General features: G+C 38.7%; 1 protein-coding gene across 1 annotated transcript in view; it reads right to left on the bottom strand.

Annotated features, from left to right (window-relative positions):
* Positions 1-266: 266 nt before the first annotated feature.
* LOC128822294 (interleukin-6 receptor subunit beta-like) overlaps positions 267-18257 on the bottom strand; it is a 29498-nt gene continuing 11507 nt past the window's right edge. Inside the window, exons 6-15 of the mRNA XM_054003985.1 lie at positions 17345-17486; positions 17101-17183; positions 15826-16036; positions 13539-13697; positions 12366-12488; positions 11659-11811; positions 9580-9723; positions 6440-6536; positions 4651-4714; positions 267-740 (exon numbers count right to left, since the gene is read on the bottom strand). Coding sequence (XP_053859960.1) covers positions 267-740; positions 4651-4714; positions 6440-6536; positions 9580-9723; positions 11659-11811; positions 12366-12488; positions 13539-13697; positions 15826-16036; positions 17101-17183; positions 17345-17486 — 1650 coding nt within the window. The remainder of the gene's footprint in view (positions 741-4650; positions 4715-6439; positions 6537-9579; positions 9724-11658; positions 11812-12365; positions 12489-13538; positions 13698-15825; positions 16037-17100; positions 17184-17344; positions 17487-18257) is intronic.

The raw sequence follows: 18257 nt of genomic DNA, 5'->3' as shown, positions 1-18257 counted from the left end.
ATACCAAGCAAGAGGTACTGAAAGATTTTTTCATATAAGTCCCTAAAGGTTTTGCCTGTGTGAAGATGGTGGGACTTTCCACTGGATGACTGTGGTGAAATAGCTAATCTAATAATACAATCAATCTATTTTGCCAAGGAAACTTACTATAGTGGAGATAACTATTGTCACAAGCTCACTGTGCCATAAGGTCCTAGTGGCTCCACTGAAGAACAAGATTTGGAACTTCATTTTATGGTAAGGAAAATAATGAAGATGCTTCAGGTTTAAATAGCTTGTCCCATGAAATTTGGTCCAGATGGCAGAAGTACCACCTGGCTTTGTTTGAGGTAGTCCTGGGAAGGAAACAAAACCTTCTGCACAGTTTGTGCTGGCTTACTGCTTAGTTCCATCTTCAGACGAGGTTGAGCAGTTCTTTCAGGTGTGCTCACTGCCAGACTCATCAGGGCTTTCTGACTAAACTCCATGCTGGCATAGTCACTCAAGAGTGGTACTTCCATGGCAATGGTGTCTTCTTCACTTGTAACTGCTTCTGCAGGGATTTCTTCATGCCTCAGGCTCATGTCTATGTTATTGCTAGGTTTTCCTGACTGGCAGGTGTTATGCTTGTGTTCTCCAACCTCTGTGGAGAGGTCTAGCGTCAGAGGAACCTTTGACTCATGCTCTATGACAAAAAGGTTGGTGGTATCATTGTCTGAGAGGGCCTGAAGCAGTGACCTTGAAACAGGTTTCCAATAAGTCTGTGAGACAAAGCAAGAAAAAAGAATAATATGCTAATTAATCAATTTTAGCTCATCTTTGGTTTTAGAAATATGACTGAAAATACCTAATTTAAAGGACCATCTTCTCCAGTCCCATAGTATTTAATCAGTTTTTCTTGCTTTTATGTTTACTTGGGACTAAAAGTAGTGATGATAAAATGTAAGCCTCATGATGTGCTGTTCTGAGAACACAGCTTTCAAAAAATTTAGCAAATATATTACTATAAAAAGGCAGCGACTTGAACAGCAGCCAAACAAGATTAAGCTGTCAGCTGCTATGAACAGTTTACTATTAAACTTCTTGCTATGAAGTTTGTGATCTGAGTATACCTAGGGTAACAAGTTTTTTGCAAATTCTGGATAGTTAAATGGAGAACAGTTGGTAACACCAAACTTCCTTATTTTCCTCCTAGATTGTTCTGTGTTTGCCATGTTTTTTAAATTATGGGCAGGCTGGTATAGCTATTAGATTTTTTCTTTCTTTCCCCTCCTGCCTCCCTACCCCCACTTGCTCTAAACTTTTTTACACTGGGCTTTTTTGCAATAAATAAGTAAGTGTGCATTGTTTTTTATTTTCTTTCTTCTTACAAGTTGTGATCTGACCAAGAAATGAGAATATGTTGTTCTTTGAAGTCTCAGCAATACCAAATAAAATATCTCTCTTTTTCTCTTGTAATGGGATAAGTCGACATCACTGCATGGTTAACTTCTGCCTTGTTTTGAATAAAGATCTGTATGATATGTATGTTCATTATCATATTTTTTTAGGAAGAGCAGCCCAAATTCGAAAGCTAACAAATCTGAAATAGGTTTTACGTCTACCTGGACTTTAGGAAAGCCTGTGATACCATTTCCCACAGAATTCTCCTGGATAAATGGGCTGCTCCTGGCTTGGGCAGTTATACTGTTCACTGGGTAAAAAACTGCCTGGATGGCTGGGCCCAGAGAGTGGTGGCGAGCAGAGTTACATCCAGCTGGTGTTCAGTCACCAGTGCTGGGGCCAGTTCTGTTTAGTATCTTCACCGATGAGCTCATGCAGTTCATGCAGTTCACAGATGACACCAAACTGGGTGGGAGTGCTGTTCTGCTGGAGGGCAGGAAGGCTCTGCAGAGGGATCTGGGCAGGCTGGATCATGGGCTGAGGCCAATGGTGTGAGGTTCAACAAGGCCAGAGCTGGGTGCTGCCCTTGGGTCACAACAACCCCAGGCAGCTCCACAGGCCGGGGCAGAGTGGCTGCAAAGGACCTGGGGGTGCTGGTGACAGCAGCTGAACATGAGCCAGGGTGGGCCCAGGTGGCCAAGAAGGCCAATGGCAGCCTGGCCTGGATCGGCAATGGTGTGGCCAGCAGGACCAGGGCAGGGCTTGTCCCCCGTACTGAGCACTGGTGAAGCCACACCTCAAATCCTGTGCCAAGTTCTGGGCCCCTCAGTTTAGAGAGTATGTTGAGATACTCAAACATGTCCAGAGAAGGGCAACAGAGCTGTGGAAGGGTCTGGAGCACAAGTCCTGTGAGGAGCAGCTGAGGGAGCTGGGCGTGTTTAGCCTGGAGAAAGGGAGGCTCATGGGGGACCTTATTGCTCCCTACACCTGCCTGAAAAGAGGATGTAGCCAGGTGGGAGTTGGTCTCTTTACCTAGGTAACAAGTGACAGGATGAGAGGAAATGGCCTCAAGTTGCATCAGGAAAGGTTTAGATTGGATATTGGGAAGAATTTCTTCTCTAAAAGGGTGGTCAGGCTGTCCAGGGATGTGGTGGATTCACCATCCCTGAAAGTGTTTGGAAATGTCTACTTGTGTCACCTGGAGACATGGATTAGTGGTGAACAGAGTGGTGCTGGTTAATGGTTAGAATTGATGATAATGGAGGTCTTTTCTAAAGAACATAGCAATGCTAGGATTCTGTCTGAAAGAGGCAATAGGTGAAGAAGAAGAAGCATCTTCGAAGAATCTTGGCTATATGTGAAGAACATAAAGAAAACTGGTTTGGATGACTGACTTGACATTTTAGTTCCCTATAGTTCATTTACCTGGTCTCTGTAATGAGTGTCTTCAGTTCCTCCTGCTGCTCTGTACCATGGGTTGTATGATTCACTTATATTTTGTTAAGAAATCCCCTGTCTGGACAACAAGTTGTCTTGCTGCTTTTTTTTTGGATTATTTTTGTATTCTTGTCAAGAGTTGCTAAGTTGCTCAACTAAACTGATGTGGTTCAATCTTGGAACAACTAGAAATCAAATGAATGTACAGAATATAGCAAGATTTGCTCCCTGTCCCTGTTTTGCTATACCTACTTGGGGAATACCTTTTTCCACAGTTCATTAACTGTTCAGAATACCAAACTACTTCTAGACAATATGTCTGGTAAACTGTTTATTGTACTGTCTCCTGACATAGTGCTTTTTCTGCTTTCTCCCAGAGCATTATCCTGGTATTTCTGTGTCTGATGTGTTATCAATATTACAATATTCTCTACCAGGCATAGTTAATACAGACTTCATTTTCTTTGATAGTTGCTTTACCTCTGCAGGAAAAGTTAAAGGCATTTTAAATTAATATATTTTACTTTTAAGCATTTTATGTCAAAATGGCACTGTGGTTCATAAAACCTATTTGTGCTTTCTGTAGCATGCAGTCTCAGCATATTTCACTTGCAATTCTTCATTGCAAAATGGCTACCTGATGACTAGCTCTGAACTCATCACTTCTTTATCTACATTTAGGTGGAAGAAAGAAAGAAAGCAAGTGAGGAAGTCCTGATCTGAAATATGAAAATTCATACTTGCAGGAAGCAATGCTGATGTTCAGCCAAACTTCTGATTATCAGCAGACTATCAGGGTCTTCTGAAATATTGTTTCTCATTATTTCAACCTGTATCCCAGTTCTGGACAGTAGATACATACTAGCCAATCCATGAAATTTGATGAGATAGAAGTCTGCTTGTTAAATTTCATGAGAGAAACAACTAGATTGTCAAGTGCCAAATTAAGTTCAAGTCTTACAGAAAAAGAGATTTATAAAGGAAAGCAGTACTAATACTTGCTACAAAAACACAATCATAGGTGGTCTGACACTTAAGAGATAAACTTAGGTGTTCTAAAAGGAGGATTTTTAGTATCAGATGTCACCAAAACTGCAGTAGAAATCTTGTTAAAAGGGGGAAGGCAAGAAGGTGAAGAAAAAAAAAGTCCACTAATAGGCAAAAGTAGATAATGTGGTCTCCAGCAGCTGATTGTAATAGCTGTATTTTTTCCTAACAGGTGATTTTCCTCCTTATTTAGTGCTGAAATTCAGGTATACTTACCAAAATATATGGGAAAGCTGTGGGCAAGATGTGAGCATGCTGCTGAACCTTGTTACCTGTTGACTGGCAGATGCTCCTCAGACAGCTCCCAGCTGCCAATCAGAGCCCCTGGATTAGAGGCAAGCAGGGACTGAGGAGCAGACTTCAGAAAACACCATGTTACATGGCCTCTGTTATAATACTTCTCTGGAATTAGGCCACAATTCACTACTTTGTATTTGATTATCTTGTACTTAATAATCAGTTTGAGTTGGTGAAAACTGACTGGATATAAAAACTGAATTTCTCTCTTTAGACTCCATCTACCTCCATTCAGCTTTTATTTGTTCTTTTAAGGATCATGTATTTAAAAATTATTTACAATGTACTAAAAAAAAGTCCGAGACCGTTATTAAATTTAAAAGTGTACACAGCCTATGCCTAAATAGAAACTATCCCCCATCCTATATTTGGAATATCACTCTGGCTTCCAAGCAGTTGATATTAGACATTTTCTAGAGCCAAGTGTGAAAGGACAGATAACTAGCATTATAGATTAATCAAAGATCTCCCCTGTGTATTTTTTCATGCTGTCAGAAGAGTGCTTACCATATCTTGAAGTGCAGTGCTGTTTCTTGGGGTGGGTACACTGCGCCAATATGACATTTTCAGCCTGTAAAACAGTATTTTACATTTAACATCAGGTTAGATGACTGACATTTCCTATACATTTAAATTAATTACTCTTCATACATAACATATTAACATTTTTGTAACCATTAAAAAAAGGTGTTCTACAGAGACATTTAAACAGAATGCTAATTAAAATCTGAAGACCAAACTGGGTAGTCTACACTGAAATACTGACTTAATGATGATTATCATCCTTGTTTAATGACAAAGGAGCTGTGAAAGTGCTGGCAATGTTGTCTCTTTCTGTACATTTAGTCTATATATCTAACATTTCTATACATCTAATTTGTTATCATTTCCACAAAACTTCCATCTTCCTTGAGGGCTTTGGGACATATAGGATGAAGCTTGTTTCAGTAAGTATTTCCTCCTGGGCTTTGATTTAAAAGTTTCCTTTCCTCTGAAAACAAAGAGCAAGACATGGTTGCATTCAGCCCCTGTGCAATGGCACTGGTAGTATGGAAGAAGCTCTAAGGAAACCAACTCCTGCTCTTTCCTGATTGTTTTGAGTTTGGCTCATTCTGGGAGCTTTTACATACAGTATCTCACCTCCATAAAAAAAGCCTCAACAAAGCTGTAAGAGAGGCTGAGAGTTTAAGTAGTCCATCGCTCTACCTTAGTGTTGGCTTCAGTATTTTTCAATTTTGAAATTAAAGCTAGACTTCATTAGCTTTAGGGTACTTTGCCTCTGCTTAGGCTGTGGTTGGAGTGAAGACTGTGGCTGATCCTGTGAAGATAGGTGTTTGGCTGGCTGGTGACTCCTTTCTTAGAAATCAAGAAGGCAATTGAGATGAGGGCATCACTGGGACCCTTTATCTCAGTTCAAAGTGTTCAATATTACTACAAATTTAAGCACTATTTTGTAGTGCTACACTGGGCTCTTGTGTGCTACCTGGTTGTTTTGTGGTTTGTTTCTTTATTTCCTCCTTTCCTCTTTCCTATTGGGCCCAGACAATGAAGTGTGGTCTTATGTTGGACACAACGAAGTTTGCTTTAGGTCAAAACTAGGTAGGTCTCAGAAGTTCCTGTCAAAACTGTTGTATCAGACGCAGCACAACTTAAAATACAATCTGAAAATGCAGAATCTGTTTCCCAGAGGCAAGGACAAGAGTTTAAAGCTAAAGCAGGCTATGTCATGCTGTGTGGCTCTCAAGCCACAGGTTGTGCCATCTGTCCTTCAGCAGCTGTGCTTTCAGCTTATGAAGCTGGTGCTTTGTGAAGAGGAGAAAAAGGGAAGGTGGTGTTCTAGGACACAAAATAGTAACAGGAGTGTATTTTAGTGTTACTAGTGTCATGCAATTAGGTTTGTCAGAAAATTATTATTAGAACCCATTACATCCAAATGTGTTTGCAAGAAACATCTTAGAGAAAAATAATCAAATGCATGCTTTATCTATATAACATATGTCCCAGTGTGAGAAATGATCCTGACTCTTTCTAAGCATGTTTGTGACAGGAGGTTGTTAGATAAAGGAATCAAAAGCTAAAGCGTATAGATTTTTACCAACTTAATCAGCTTTACCATTTAAATCAGCTTATAGTGGCTTGTAATTGCTCTCACTGTGAGATTACTATGGTGGCTTTTGTGTTGTGTGTTTTTTGAGTTGTGTTGCCTTTAATGACAAAAAAGGCCCACTGTTGTGAAACTCAGAGCTAAGCAAAACAAAAGTGCTGCTAACAACTCCAGTCAATATTCTGTTCTTACCTTTTAATCACCAGAAAACAAGTGAGAGGTGCAAAAACCAGAATGAGTATCATGCTGAAACAAAGACCAATCACAAAACCTTCAAGTTCTCCTTTATCTGATGGGAAACAGAAAGCTTGAAACAGATTTATGGTGTTAAGTACAGAAAGACCTTTTTAACATCATGAAAGAAATATTTCAAACAGAAGCCAAAGCCAACTTTACACATCTTCTGGAATTTAAGAAAATCTAGTTAAAAGTAAAGCTGGTGTTCTCAGGGGAGTGTGAGCTTTTCAGGTTTGTATTTTTAAGATATCTAGGTATCATAGAATTACAGAATGGTTGGGATTGGAAGACATCTCTGAAGATCATCTGTTCTAATCCCCTGCTAAAGAAGGTTCATCTAAAGCGGGTGAGACAGGATTGCATCCAGACAGATTTTGAGTATCTCTAGGGAAGAAGACTCCCCAGCCTCTCTGGGCAATCTATTCCTGTACTCTATCACCCTCACAGTAAGGAAGTTCTTCATATTCAGATGGAAATTCCTGTGTTTTGGTTTATGCTCATTGCTTCTTGTGTCATTGGGCACCACAGAAAAGAGTCTGGCCCTATTTTTCTGACAATTGCCCTTAGGGTATTTGTATACATTGATAAGATCCCCTCTCTGTTGCCTCTTCTCCAAGATAAAAAGGCCCAGCTCTCTCAGCCTTTCCTCATTAGTAAGGTGTTCCAGTTCGCTAAAAATGTCTGCAACCCTCCACTGGACCCACCCCAGGAGCTCCATGTCTCTCTTGTCCTGAGGAGCCCAGAACTGGATACAGCACTCCAGGTGAGGCCTCACCAGGGCTCAGTAGAGGGGCAGGATCACCTCCCTCCACCTGCTGGCAATGCTCTTCCTAATGCCCCCCAGGATAGCACTGGCCTTCTTGGCCACCAGGACACGCTGCTGGCTCAAGGACAGCTTGTTGGCCACCAGGACCCCCAGGTCCTTCTCCACAGAGCTGATCCCCAGCAGGTCAGCCCCAGGCTGCGCTGGTGCCTGGGGTTGTTCCTCCCTGGAAAGGGCAAGGACCCTGCACTTGCCTTTGCTGAATTTCAGATGGTTCTTCTTTGTCCATCTCCCCAACCTGTCAAGTGTTTTTTTCCACCCCATGCTGTTATGTGAGCTCTAGCTTGTTTAACAGGTCAGGACCTTCATGCGCGTCTGACTTAATGAGAAACTATTTGATGAAAGTGTCTTTTAATCTATTTCAGGATTTAGTAGTAGTATTTTTTTTTGTTTGTTTGTTTTTTGTTTTGTTTTGTTTTTTTGGTTGGTTGGTTTTGGTTTTTGTTTTTTGGGGATTTTGTTTGTGTGTTTGTTTGTGGGTTTTTTATTTGGTTGGATTTTATTTTATTTTAGGGTTGTTTTAGGAGGTAATGCCTGGTCCTGATAGCAATAACATAGCTTGTGTATTTAGATGGTGTCCATACTTTAACTTTTAAGATCATTCATCTGTAATCAGTCATTTGTCAATACTTGAAGCAAACATATGTCTCTTATTGCCTCTTAATACTTGCTTGAGATGTTTTCTATTAAGATCCCACCTACCTAAAGAGAAGAAAGTGTTTGAGAGATTAATGAAGGTTGATAAAATGCTCAGGCTAACACAGGAACCAAAACTGACTATGATGTTAAGAGTGAGTCAGTGTAGAGGTCTTCAGTATAGATGGAGACACCAAAAGTTTAAAAATAATGCCCATAGAGTGTGGTCAGTTCATGATTGTGTTACTGATATTGACAAACCATATTTGCAAAAAAAAAAGCCACTTGCTTTTTCTTTTCCTACCCATCCCCCAACAATAATGTCTTTTTTTTTTTTTTTTTTTACCAAACAGCTACCTAAAGTTCAAAACTAATTTGGAAAGCTGCAAATTGCTTTGTTGCTGAAATTTGTTTTTTATAGCAAAAAAACCTGAGATATTTCTAATGGGTTAAATAACCTATGAAATGTTTGGGAATAGCAAAAATAGTAAATGTAATATTTAAATTCAGTGTAATTACTCAAATTTTTAAAATGTTGCGTTAATTTCACTCTGCTTTTTTGTTACTGTTCTGAAAAATTGAATACTTTCCAAATATACATTTGGTAGGATGAATGAAATAGAGTCCTGAAGAAAAGCTCCAGGGAGAGAATTTAATATTTTGTGTTGGGGGGAGGAGGGGTGCAAATCCTGTTGATTTCAAGGAAGATTTAAAATTTCTTTTTTATCTCTGCTGTACATTTTTTACTATTCAGTTGTATTGTTTTATAACTCCTTCACTTAATACAAAAAAGCTGTTGTAGGGAGAAACCATTTGCATACTTCTGCTTTTGAATATCACAGGTTACTGATACCATCTTAGCATGTTCTTTTATTTTTCTATTTAGAAATCTTCATTAAGGGAAGCTGTGGTCAAACAAAAAAAAAAAAGTCTGTTGCAGTGTTTGTTTTAGTTTAACTGATGAGGTGTTAAAAATGTTTGAAAGACTAAGTTTAGCCAACCTTATATGATTTTAAGGTTTTTGTTTTTTTTTTTGACTTTTTAAATGTAATTATATTGGTCTTAACCTATCCAGGCACTTCTGAGAAAAGCAAACTTTTCCCACTGACCTAAAGGACCTGTTACTTAAAATGTACTTAAATTATCAGAAAGCAAAGGATACTTTGATTAGTGTTCACCCACCCTAGGAGCAATTGAAAAGTACTTAATCTTTTATTTTTGCAGTTAATGGCTCAGGAAGCCAATTTTACATGATTACTCAAGATTTTGCCAAAAGCAAATGATTGAGCATTACTAGTCACAGGCAAAAATTTCATTTGCTGAAATCTAGACAATAATTGCCAATAAATAAAGATATGTACACATAGCTAGCACTAAAAGGTCAGAAAAGGTTTCAGAGATTAAGAACCCTAGCTAAGTTCCCTGTATATTAGGTAATAAAATGCAGGTAATATACAGGTATATAATGAAATACTTTGTTCTGTGACACAAAGCTTACCTCTTGCAGAGGAACAATTTTTTTGTATTTGCTCTCAGTAACTGAGGATTGAATAATAAACCTTGTGAGTGAACACTGACAGAACATAAAGCAAAGATTCATGCTGGGTAATGCAAATGCATAGAGGTTCCACAGTACCGTATTTTGGAGTGCTGAAAGGTTGTGAAAGAGTCAGAGGTCCTTCTCCAGCATTAGTGAATCCTGAAATCTGCACACGATAGGTGGTCTTTTCCTTCAATCCAGTAAGATGGTAACTTGTGATAGAAGTGTTGAGAGTAACAGCTGAAACACAAGAGGTTTTAGGAGATGATTAGATGAACTCCCATGGCTGAGCAAATATCAGCGTAGCTGACTGGGCAAACAGCAAATTTCAATTCCCTGATCCTCATCTGGAGGAAACCAGACTGTGCAGATGTTCTTTGGGTAGGTACAAGATTTCTCCAAAATATTTATGTACATTTTAAATCCAGAGATTAAAAGCATAAGCTTTTAACACACCAAGGCTGTATTTGGTTTGTATGGCCAAGTTTTGGAAGCAGGGGTGCTGCAGGGGGGGCATCTGTGACAAGCTACCAGAAGCTTCCCATGTCCAACAGAGCCAATCCTGCTGGCCCCAGGATGGATGTGCAGCTGGCCAATGCTGAGCCAATTATAAATGGCTCTGTGACAACAGATTAAGAAGGAAAAAAAGTTATTGCACAGTTGTAATTGCAGCCAGAGAAGAGCAGGGTGACAATATGTGAGAGGAACAGCCTTGCAGACACCCAGGTTGGTGAAGGAGAGAGAGAAGGTGCTCCAGGCACCAGAGCTGAGGTTCCCCTGCAGCCCAGGGTGAGACCATGGCCCTGCAGCTGTGGCCCTGCAGCCCATGGAGGTCCCAGGGGATGCAGAGATCCACCTGCAGCCCCTGGAGGAGATCCAGGACAGAGCAGGTGAATGCCTGAGAGGGGGCTGTGAACCTGTGGGAGGTCTGTGCTGGAGCAGGGTCCTGGCAGGGACCTCCAGACCCATGGAGAGAGGAGCCCACAGTGGAGCAGGTTTCCTGGTAGGACTTTTGACCTTGTGGGAAATCTGTGCTGGAGCAGGCTGTGCCTGAAGGACTTCATCCTGTAGGAAGTAAACACTGTAGATGCTGGAGCAGTTAGTGAAGAACTGTAGCCCATGGGATGGACTCATGCCAGAGAAGTTCATGGAGAACTGTCTCCCATGGGAGGCAACCCATGCTGGAGCAGGAGAAGGACTCTACTCCCTGAGCAATGCCAGAAACAATCTGTGATGAACTGCGGGTAACTCCCAGTCTGTGTCTCTGTGTGCTGCTTGTGGGGAAGAGCTAGAGCCTGGGAAGGAGGGAGTGGTGGAGAAAGGTGTTTTAAAGGTTTGTTTTATTTGTCATTATCCTACTCTGAATTTCATCAGCAATAAATTCCATTAATTTCCCCAAGTCAAGTCTGTTTTGCCCGTGTGGTAATGTGTGATCTCTTCTAGTCCTTATTTCAACCCATGAATGTTTTGTTACATTTTCTCTCCCCTGTCCACTTGCAGAGGTGATAGAGTGGCTCTGGCATCCAATGACTTCGGTATCCAGCCAGGGTCAAACCATCACAGGTGATGAATGCAGAAGGCTGTTTATACTTCATGAGAGGAAAATACATCTAACATGCTGAACAGTCATTGGAAAGGTTGGAAAAGACCTTTAAGGTTGGAAAAAACCTTTAATGTTATCCAAACTTAGACATAAAAACTACCAATTTAATAAAATGTTTCCAAAATTAAATTTATAATGGTGTCTTTGGAAACACGTAAGAAATAAAAAACTGCTAATTGAGTTGAAAAATGAAATATAGAATGTCTTACATCTTATAGAAATGCTCAGACTCAAGCTTGGATGAGGTGCAATGAAACATAAAAGAGTTGTGACTGAAATCGTAATAGTGAAAATGTGTGTCTTCCTTTAAGTGTTCCTAGAGAATTCTGCTGTAGTCTTAGAAATTGAATTTTTAAGGAAATAGCAATGTTTAATTTGATATAAAAACTAGAAAATTCTAAGAGTTCTTGGGAGCATCTACAGCATTAAAAGTCTAACCAGGAGCTGACCTTTGAGAGTAGAGCACTCAAATTGTACAGAAATCATAAATAACTCAGTAGACTTAATGGTCTGAATGAAGCATTTCTTTCATGACCCTGAGCTGCTGCTTTGTTCTAGCAGTGGTCACTTACCTGGAGACTTTTTCCTTGATGAATCTGTGTAACTGATCCTGTATCCCTGGAGAAAGCCCAAACAGTCTTCTGCAGCTATTTCAGCCCACTTCACAATTGCAGAATGCTTTGTGATATTCAGAATTGTCACATTAGTGGGACCAGTCCTAGGAACTTGAAAAAAACAGATATTTGAGTTCTGCATCAATACGTGTGCAATGGACATTTGTTTCCAAGAGAGTTCTTGTCAACATCTAGATGCTATAAATGCAATGTAAAGGGTGTAAGAGAAAGGCAGAGTGCCATAGAGTAAAAACCCCTCACCTTAAACAATACCAAAGTAGGTAGAAATTGTGACTATCTCATTATGAATATTTTACTCCAATAGCAACAGCCATACTCATTTCAACTTGCAATATGAGACACGATGAAATTGGGACTGGAAAATCTGATTTAATTTAAGTTTGAGCCACATGGGTCTGAGACCATCTTTCTGTTATTCTGGGTAATGTCACACATAATAAAAATATTTCTTTGGACATGTCATTAAGGAACAGATTTCAGGTTGTTCACTGCCAGGACATAACTGCTAAGAATAAAGACAATGCTAACTGGAGAAAGCTGTTCAGTCACCTGGAAAAGAAATTTTGTGTAGTCTTCCTTTTAGTGCTACAAATAGGAAACAAGAAGAAATATAGAGGGTTGGGTTACACAAAGGGGAGGAATACCTCCTTCAACGGAGTAAAAGTGGGTCACTCCAAAAGTCTTTTCATGTCTTATGAAACTTTCACATTGACACACATCAGATGCATGTACCATTATTTTGTACAACTTATATGGCTGAAAATTGTCTGTAAAACAAATAAACTTATGTCAATGTCTACTGAAAAGTTATAAATTACAAAGAAGAGGAAAAGCAACAGCTTCATAGATTTTCTGTCAAGTTCTTGCTTTCTGAGACTCATGGCATAGCAAAAGTGTATAGTGCTTTCCACTGAGTACAAAATATGTACATCCTTCTTCAGTGTCTCTAGATGCTTTATGTAAACTATTTCAAAGCCAGAATGGGACAAAACATGGGTTTTCTTTTAGAAGATGACAGGTGGGTTTATAGTCTCCCTATGGGAGGCTTTAGCTGCTGAAGGAGAAATTAGGAACTAAAATGGCTGTAGTTATCTTATTTCAGGGATAGGTATTTCCCACTCAGCTAGAACATATAAACCCAAACAAAAAACCTAGATGTAATGTGGCACTACAGATGTTGCAGAAGGACGAAGGTAAACAGTGCACTCTCTAGAAGACTTTGTAGAATTCTGAAGCTAAATGTTCTCTGTTGTACATACAAACCAGTGCTGAATGGCCTTTGCAAGAGTTATCTACATAATTTTAATCAAAAATTTCAATGTCTGTTCCATAAAGAAATCCCTGATTGAAACCCATCATGTCTAGCATGGTAATCAGAATACTGGAGTTGAGAACTTAGGCTTTGACAAGTATAGACATTGGTATAAAAATAGAAATTAACCTTAGGGAGTCTGTAACAGAGTAGTTTATATTGAAAGATAAGCTTACCTAGGTACAAGATGAAAGGGTTTTTTTAAGCCAGTAATGTATAGGAATTCCTGGAATATGGGCAAGGAGAGACATTGTACCAGTAGTTACCTGCATTCCTTGCCCAACAGTATCCAGGAAAACCCTAATGAAAACTCTTCTTTTTATCTGCCTTAATGTTGCTAAGCATTAGATGATGACTCAGTACTGGACAAATATTAAGAGCTGTACTTATCTGGATGGATCTTCAATTTGCCCTTAAAAACAAAACAAAAATCCCACTCCACCCAACCAAAAATAACCAAGAAATGAAAGGGTGCTTCTCCAGGAGATGTGGTGGTTGCAGTTACCTAATGTGAAATTTCCAGTAGCTGTGGTTATTATCTTCATGTTCATATTCTCTTTACTGGTGCCCCAGTCAACCACAAAACATTTTGGATTGTATTCTGGAGTCCATGTGACAATTGCATTTGTTCCCTGGCTTTTGACATGGATTTGACCAGGCAAGTCTGTGAATAAATACACAATTAAAGGTCAATAAACAGGAAAGCAGTTTTCTCCTCCGTTGTTCTCTCTTTCTCCCTTGTGCTCTGTTTTTAAAAGATTATTCATTAAGCAGTTATCATAGCAAGTTACTTGATACTTATCATAGTAAGGTTTACAATAGTATTTCAATAGAAGAAACTTGGCATTTACGACTTTGCAGAGGTGTCTGGGGATTACAGTGTGGATTGCTGTTCAAGACTTTTCCTGATTTCTGATTGTTTGAAATTAAGTGGCTGTTCCAAGCCTCAGGAAAAAGACATCAGGCGCTGCTAAATAACCTCCTGTGAGCCACTAGTAGCTGCTATACATAGAGAAACTCTGAAATAGTGCTTGCCTGAGCAGGGGTGGAGGAGAAGGGGCTAATGATAGATCACACCTAGATGATTTCATATTTCATATATTTTTAATTTTCTGAAAGGAGCTTTAAAATTTTGACATTTTAGAAGATAGGGTATCAAACTAGGAAAGGCCTTCTGACTGACACTAAGGAAGGAAAAGGGCAACCTGCCATTTGGAGGTAAGAAGTGGACCTTGTGAGAGACATAAAATTCTCCATTTTATCTCCTGACTGGAAACAAATACAAGAAAGGCAAATTAATTCTGAGGGAGCTGTAGTTGTCTGAGGGACCTGGGGCTGTCTGAGGTTGTTTAGACTGGAGAAAAGGAGGCTGAGGGGAGACCTTATGACTCTCTACAATTACCCGAAAGAAGGATGTAGCCAGGTGGGGGTCAGTCTCTTCTCCCAGGCAATGAGCCATAGGACAAGAGACATAGTGTTAAGCTGTGCCATGGGAGGTTTAGGCTTGACATTAGATGGAATTTCTTCATAGAAAGAGAGTTTGAGCATTTAAATGGGCTGTGCAGGGTGGTGGTGGAATTACTGTCCCTGGGATGTTTAAGTAGAGAGTGGATGTGTCACTTTAGTGCCATAGTCAAATTGACAGAGTAGTGTTAGGCCATTAGTTTGACTCAATGATTTTAGAGATCTTGTCCAAAATAGTTGATTCTGTCAATCTGTAAAGAAAATTACCATACTAGCTAACAAAAAGTTGTGTATGCAAAGAAGGAATTTATCTTAAGAATGCACTTAATGCAAGTATCCTCTCAGTAATTCATGATAGATACAGAGAAGCTGCACTGAAGAACAACCAAACAGAAACAGGCATCTGGAGAGAGCCATGAGGTTCAGAGGTTCAGTAGACAACTAACTGTCAGTCAAAAGGTGGCTTGAACTGGTAGATATATTTTATCAGAAGAAAGCTAAGGGACTGAAATGTAAGGGCAAAATCAAGTTGTTTCTTCTTTGCAAGGAAAAGGAGAACAACATGAGGGGAGTGTTAGAAAATTCTGCAATAGTTTGCAGCTGTTGGAAGATCAACAAGAGTACTTGCACATTTCTTTATTGTGAATGCTATAGCTGAATTTAGAAAATCTTACTTCGTAAGAGAGGTTCTTCTTATACTGCAATAAATACATCTCAAGACTGTAACACATGAATCTAGCTTATGTTATAAGGAAGACATTATACAATAATTTTTAATCATAAATGAAAAGACTGTCTATTTAGGTCTCAGAACAGCTTAGATCTTCATTAGAATGTGGCACGTAGATCCTAATGTGACATGTATATACTATCTATTCATTTTCCTATGTGCCAGTTAGAGTAATACTGAAATAAAGGACAATAGGAAGTCTCTTAATAGTTATTTAGCTCAAGAACTTAGACTTGCACATAGTTCTGTGAACCTTTTTTAAACCACTGGCACCTACTTGATACTGAGAACAGTCCATAAACTATTTTCCTATGTAAAATCCACCATTTTCCTAAGTAGATCCAACAAATGGTACTTTCTCTAGTTGACAAAGAAAGCAGTGAGTGCAAAAAGGATTATTAAATTGCTAATTTGTTAACTTCTGCTGAAATATCTTCTTAAGAAACAATTCTGAATCCTAGTATGTAAAAATATTAGCCTAATATATATTCAAGAGAATGCTTTCACCTATCCTAAAGTCCATGAAAAAGTAGCCTTAGAGATTGGTCATAAAATTTCCCCACCGTTATGGTGAATAGATCATAAGGTAAATAAATACCTGTTACAGAGAATTCTGGGACAATGTAGATAGCTGGTGGAGATTCTCCTGCTTCATTATAGGCAGAAATATTAACTCTATAGTCAGCCATAGAGAGATTAACAAGAATTTTTCTGTCTTTGAGAGAGATATGATTTGGTGGGTGGCTGCAACTGTTGGGTATTCTTTCCACATTAACAAAATATCCCAGAACATTCTTACTTTGTGCTACCTGGCAAGAGGAAAAACATTATTATTTTATAAATGCTGTTATTTCCTGTGCCAAAAATCAAGAGGAATTTAATTTTATAAACAAAATGTAGTCTCTAATGATGGGGATAAAATCATACTAATTTAATTAGGTCATTAGGAATCAATAAAGAAAAGCATTTCCTTAAAATTAAGAGCATACTTAAATTGAGAGGATTTAAGTACACAATTACAAATTTTCCTTAATTGAGATCTTAGTAATATGTATGCAATTAGTAATAACAGCAGTGAAGCAGCTGTAGCATTCTCTACATTTCAGAGGAACATATCCCTCATTTTCAGGAACTTGACAGTTAATGAGAGGTGTTTAATTGAAATTTATGCCTGTGGATATCCTCGTCTTCTAGGGCTTGATTACGTATGTAGTATCTTTAAAGACAAATGCTAGCAATTATGCTACAAATTTGGAACGTGTTAAATATCCATTGGTAGAAATTCCTAGTGGTGGTTCACTCATTATTTTACTGTACTAATCTTAATAAGAGATTGGAAAATGAGTGCACAGAAATGGAAATTACTGCAATGTAGACAGAAACTTAATACCTGTGAATTCTTCAAGGATTATTTCTGATATCAAGATTGTCTGTTATTTCTGGCACAAAATTAATAGTATGTAGATACCGTGAAGCTGTGAGGGTGGGTTGTCTTAATGAAATAATTGGATACTTTTAGAATAACATAGACAGGAAGACATTTACTAATTTAAAAGGCAGAGACACATATCTTGTGAGGAATTTCAAATGAAGCTGGAAGCTCTTAAAATAAAAACATGTTTTTCCCTGGAAAAGAAGGGAAGTTTTAGTAATTTTTCAAGATTATAAATTGATATAATTTTTCTCTGTTATTTTCTAGCACCTAAATCATCAGCATACAGATGCAACTAATTCTGCAGCAAATATAAAATATCCTATGTCTTTTGCATATCAAGTGTAGACTCAATACAATAAGAAAGTCTGTTTTTCCCTGCAGTGCAAGAAAAAAATAGAATACATATCTGAAGGTACCCAGACTCAAAGTGAACCTTACTTCCCACTTCAGAAGAACACTTCTTCTTCCTGGAGAGACTTGTGTAGTTACATTATATGATATTCTTGGCTTGTTCATGAGTTCTGGTAAACATGGAAAAAGATGGAGACATGCACTCAAATGAATAATTCTGATATTCGTATTTTCAAGAGTATCTGAAAATCCTATTCCATATGACACAGAATTTGGAAAAGCCTTTACATTCATACTTACTACCAGTAGGATGAAACTACATTTCACTTACTGTGAGGGACCAGAATCTCTTTGCTCCAAATGCAAACACAGTTGAGACCATCCTTGGTTATGCATCTGAGCTGAACAATGTATGAAGACATAGCATTTAAATTTGAAATGGTGACATTGACAACGTTGCTTCCTACAGCCACCTAAAAAAAAAATAATTTATGTAACAGCAATAAAACATTATCTTGTATTGTTTTCTCAGCCTAAGACCAGTCTTCTGACTCAGCTGAAAGTAGAGGTTCCCGTCATCAAATAGGAATTATTGCACATTTTAGTCAAGGTATTTTCATTCTTTCAAGGCAACACCCTCTTTTTCATGAACTTGTTCTGCTCACTCAGGACAGTAAGTAACCAGGTATAAATATTACTTTTTAAATCAATTAGACATTACATATACTGAAAAATAAAAATTTACTTAACTCCAAACCTTGTTAGCATTCTCAAGAACAAGAAGTCAAGGGAAAACAAAACATTAAAAAAGCCCTTATTTTTAAAAGTGTCATTATGTCTGAATAGATCTACATGGCTGTTTTCTTAAACAGCATGACTGGATTGAATGTGTGGCTGCCTATATGCCTTGGCACTGCAGAAGAGATTTGCATCTGCAGCTGATGATGGCACTGGAGCTCCAGTAACTGTAAAGGGAATGGCGTTTTTCTTGAAACAAAGACACCACCTGTGTCTAAGGAAAACCCTGAGCTGAAAAATACAGAGAAAATAAGAGAAAATACATTAGGAAACTGTTGTTATCACTTAAACTCTTCCCTAAAACCCCACAAAATCAGCAAAGCCCCACTCTAAGGTGAGCAACTCTTCTCTTTGAATTTCTGCAGTACTTTACATTTTGGTAAGTTAATTAATTAACTTCTGTGAGAGTGTGCTCACCTCCCTCTCCTCCACTTCCCCTCCTGACC

This window comes from Vidua macroura, chromosome Z (genome assembly GCF_024509145.1).
Source record: "Vidua macroura isolate BioBank_ID:100142 chromosome Z, ASM2450914v1, whole genome shotgun sequence".
Classification (NCBI taxonomy): Eukaryota; Metazoa; Chordata; class Aves; order Passeriformes; family Viduidae; genus Vidua; species Vidua macroura.
The sequence above is the reverse complement of the archived record's forward strand: the minus strand, read 5'-3'. Positions and strand labels throughout refer to the sequence as shown.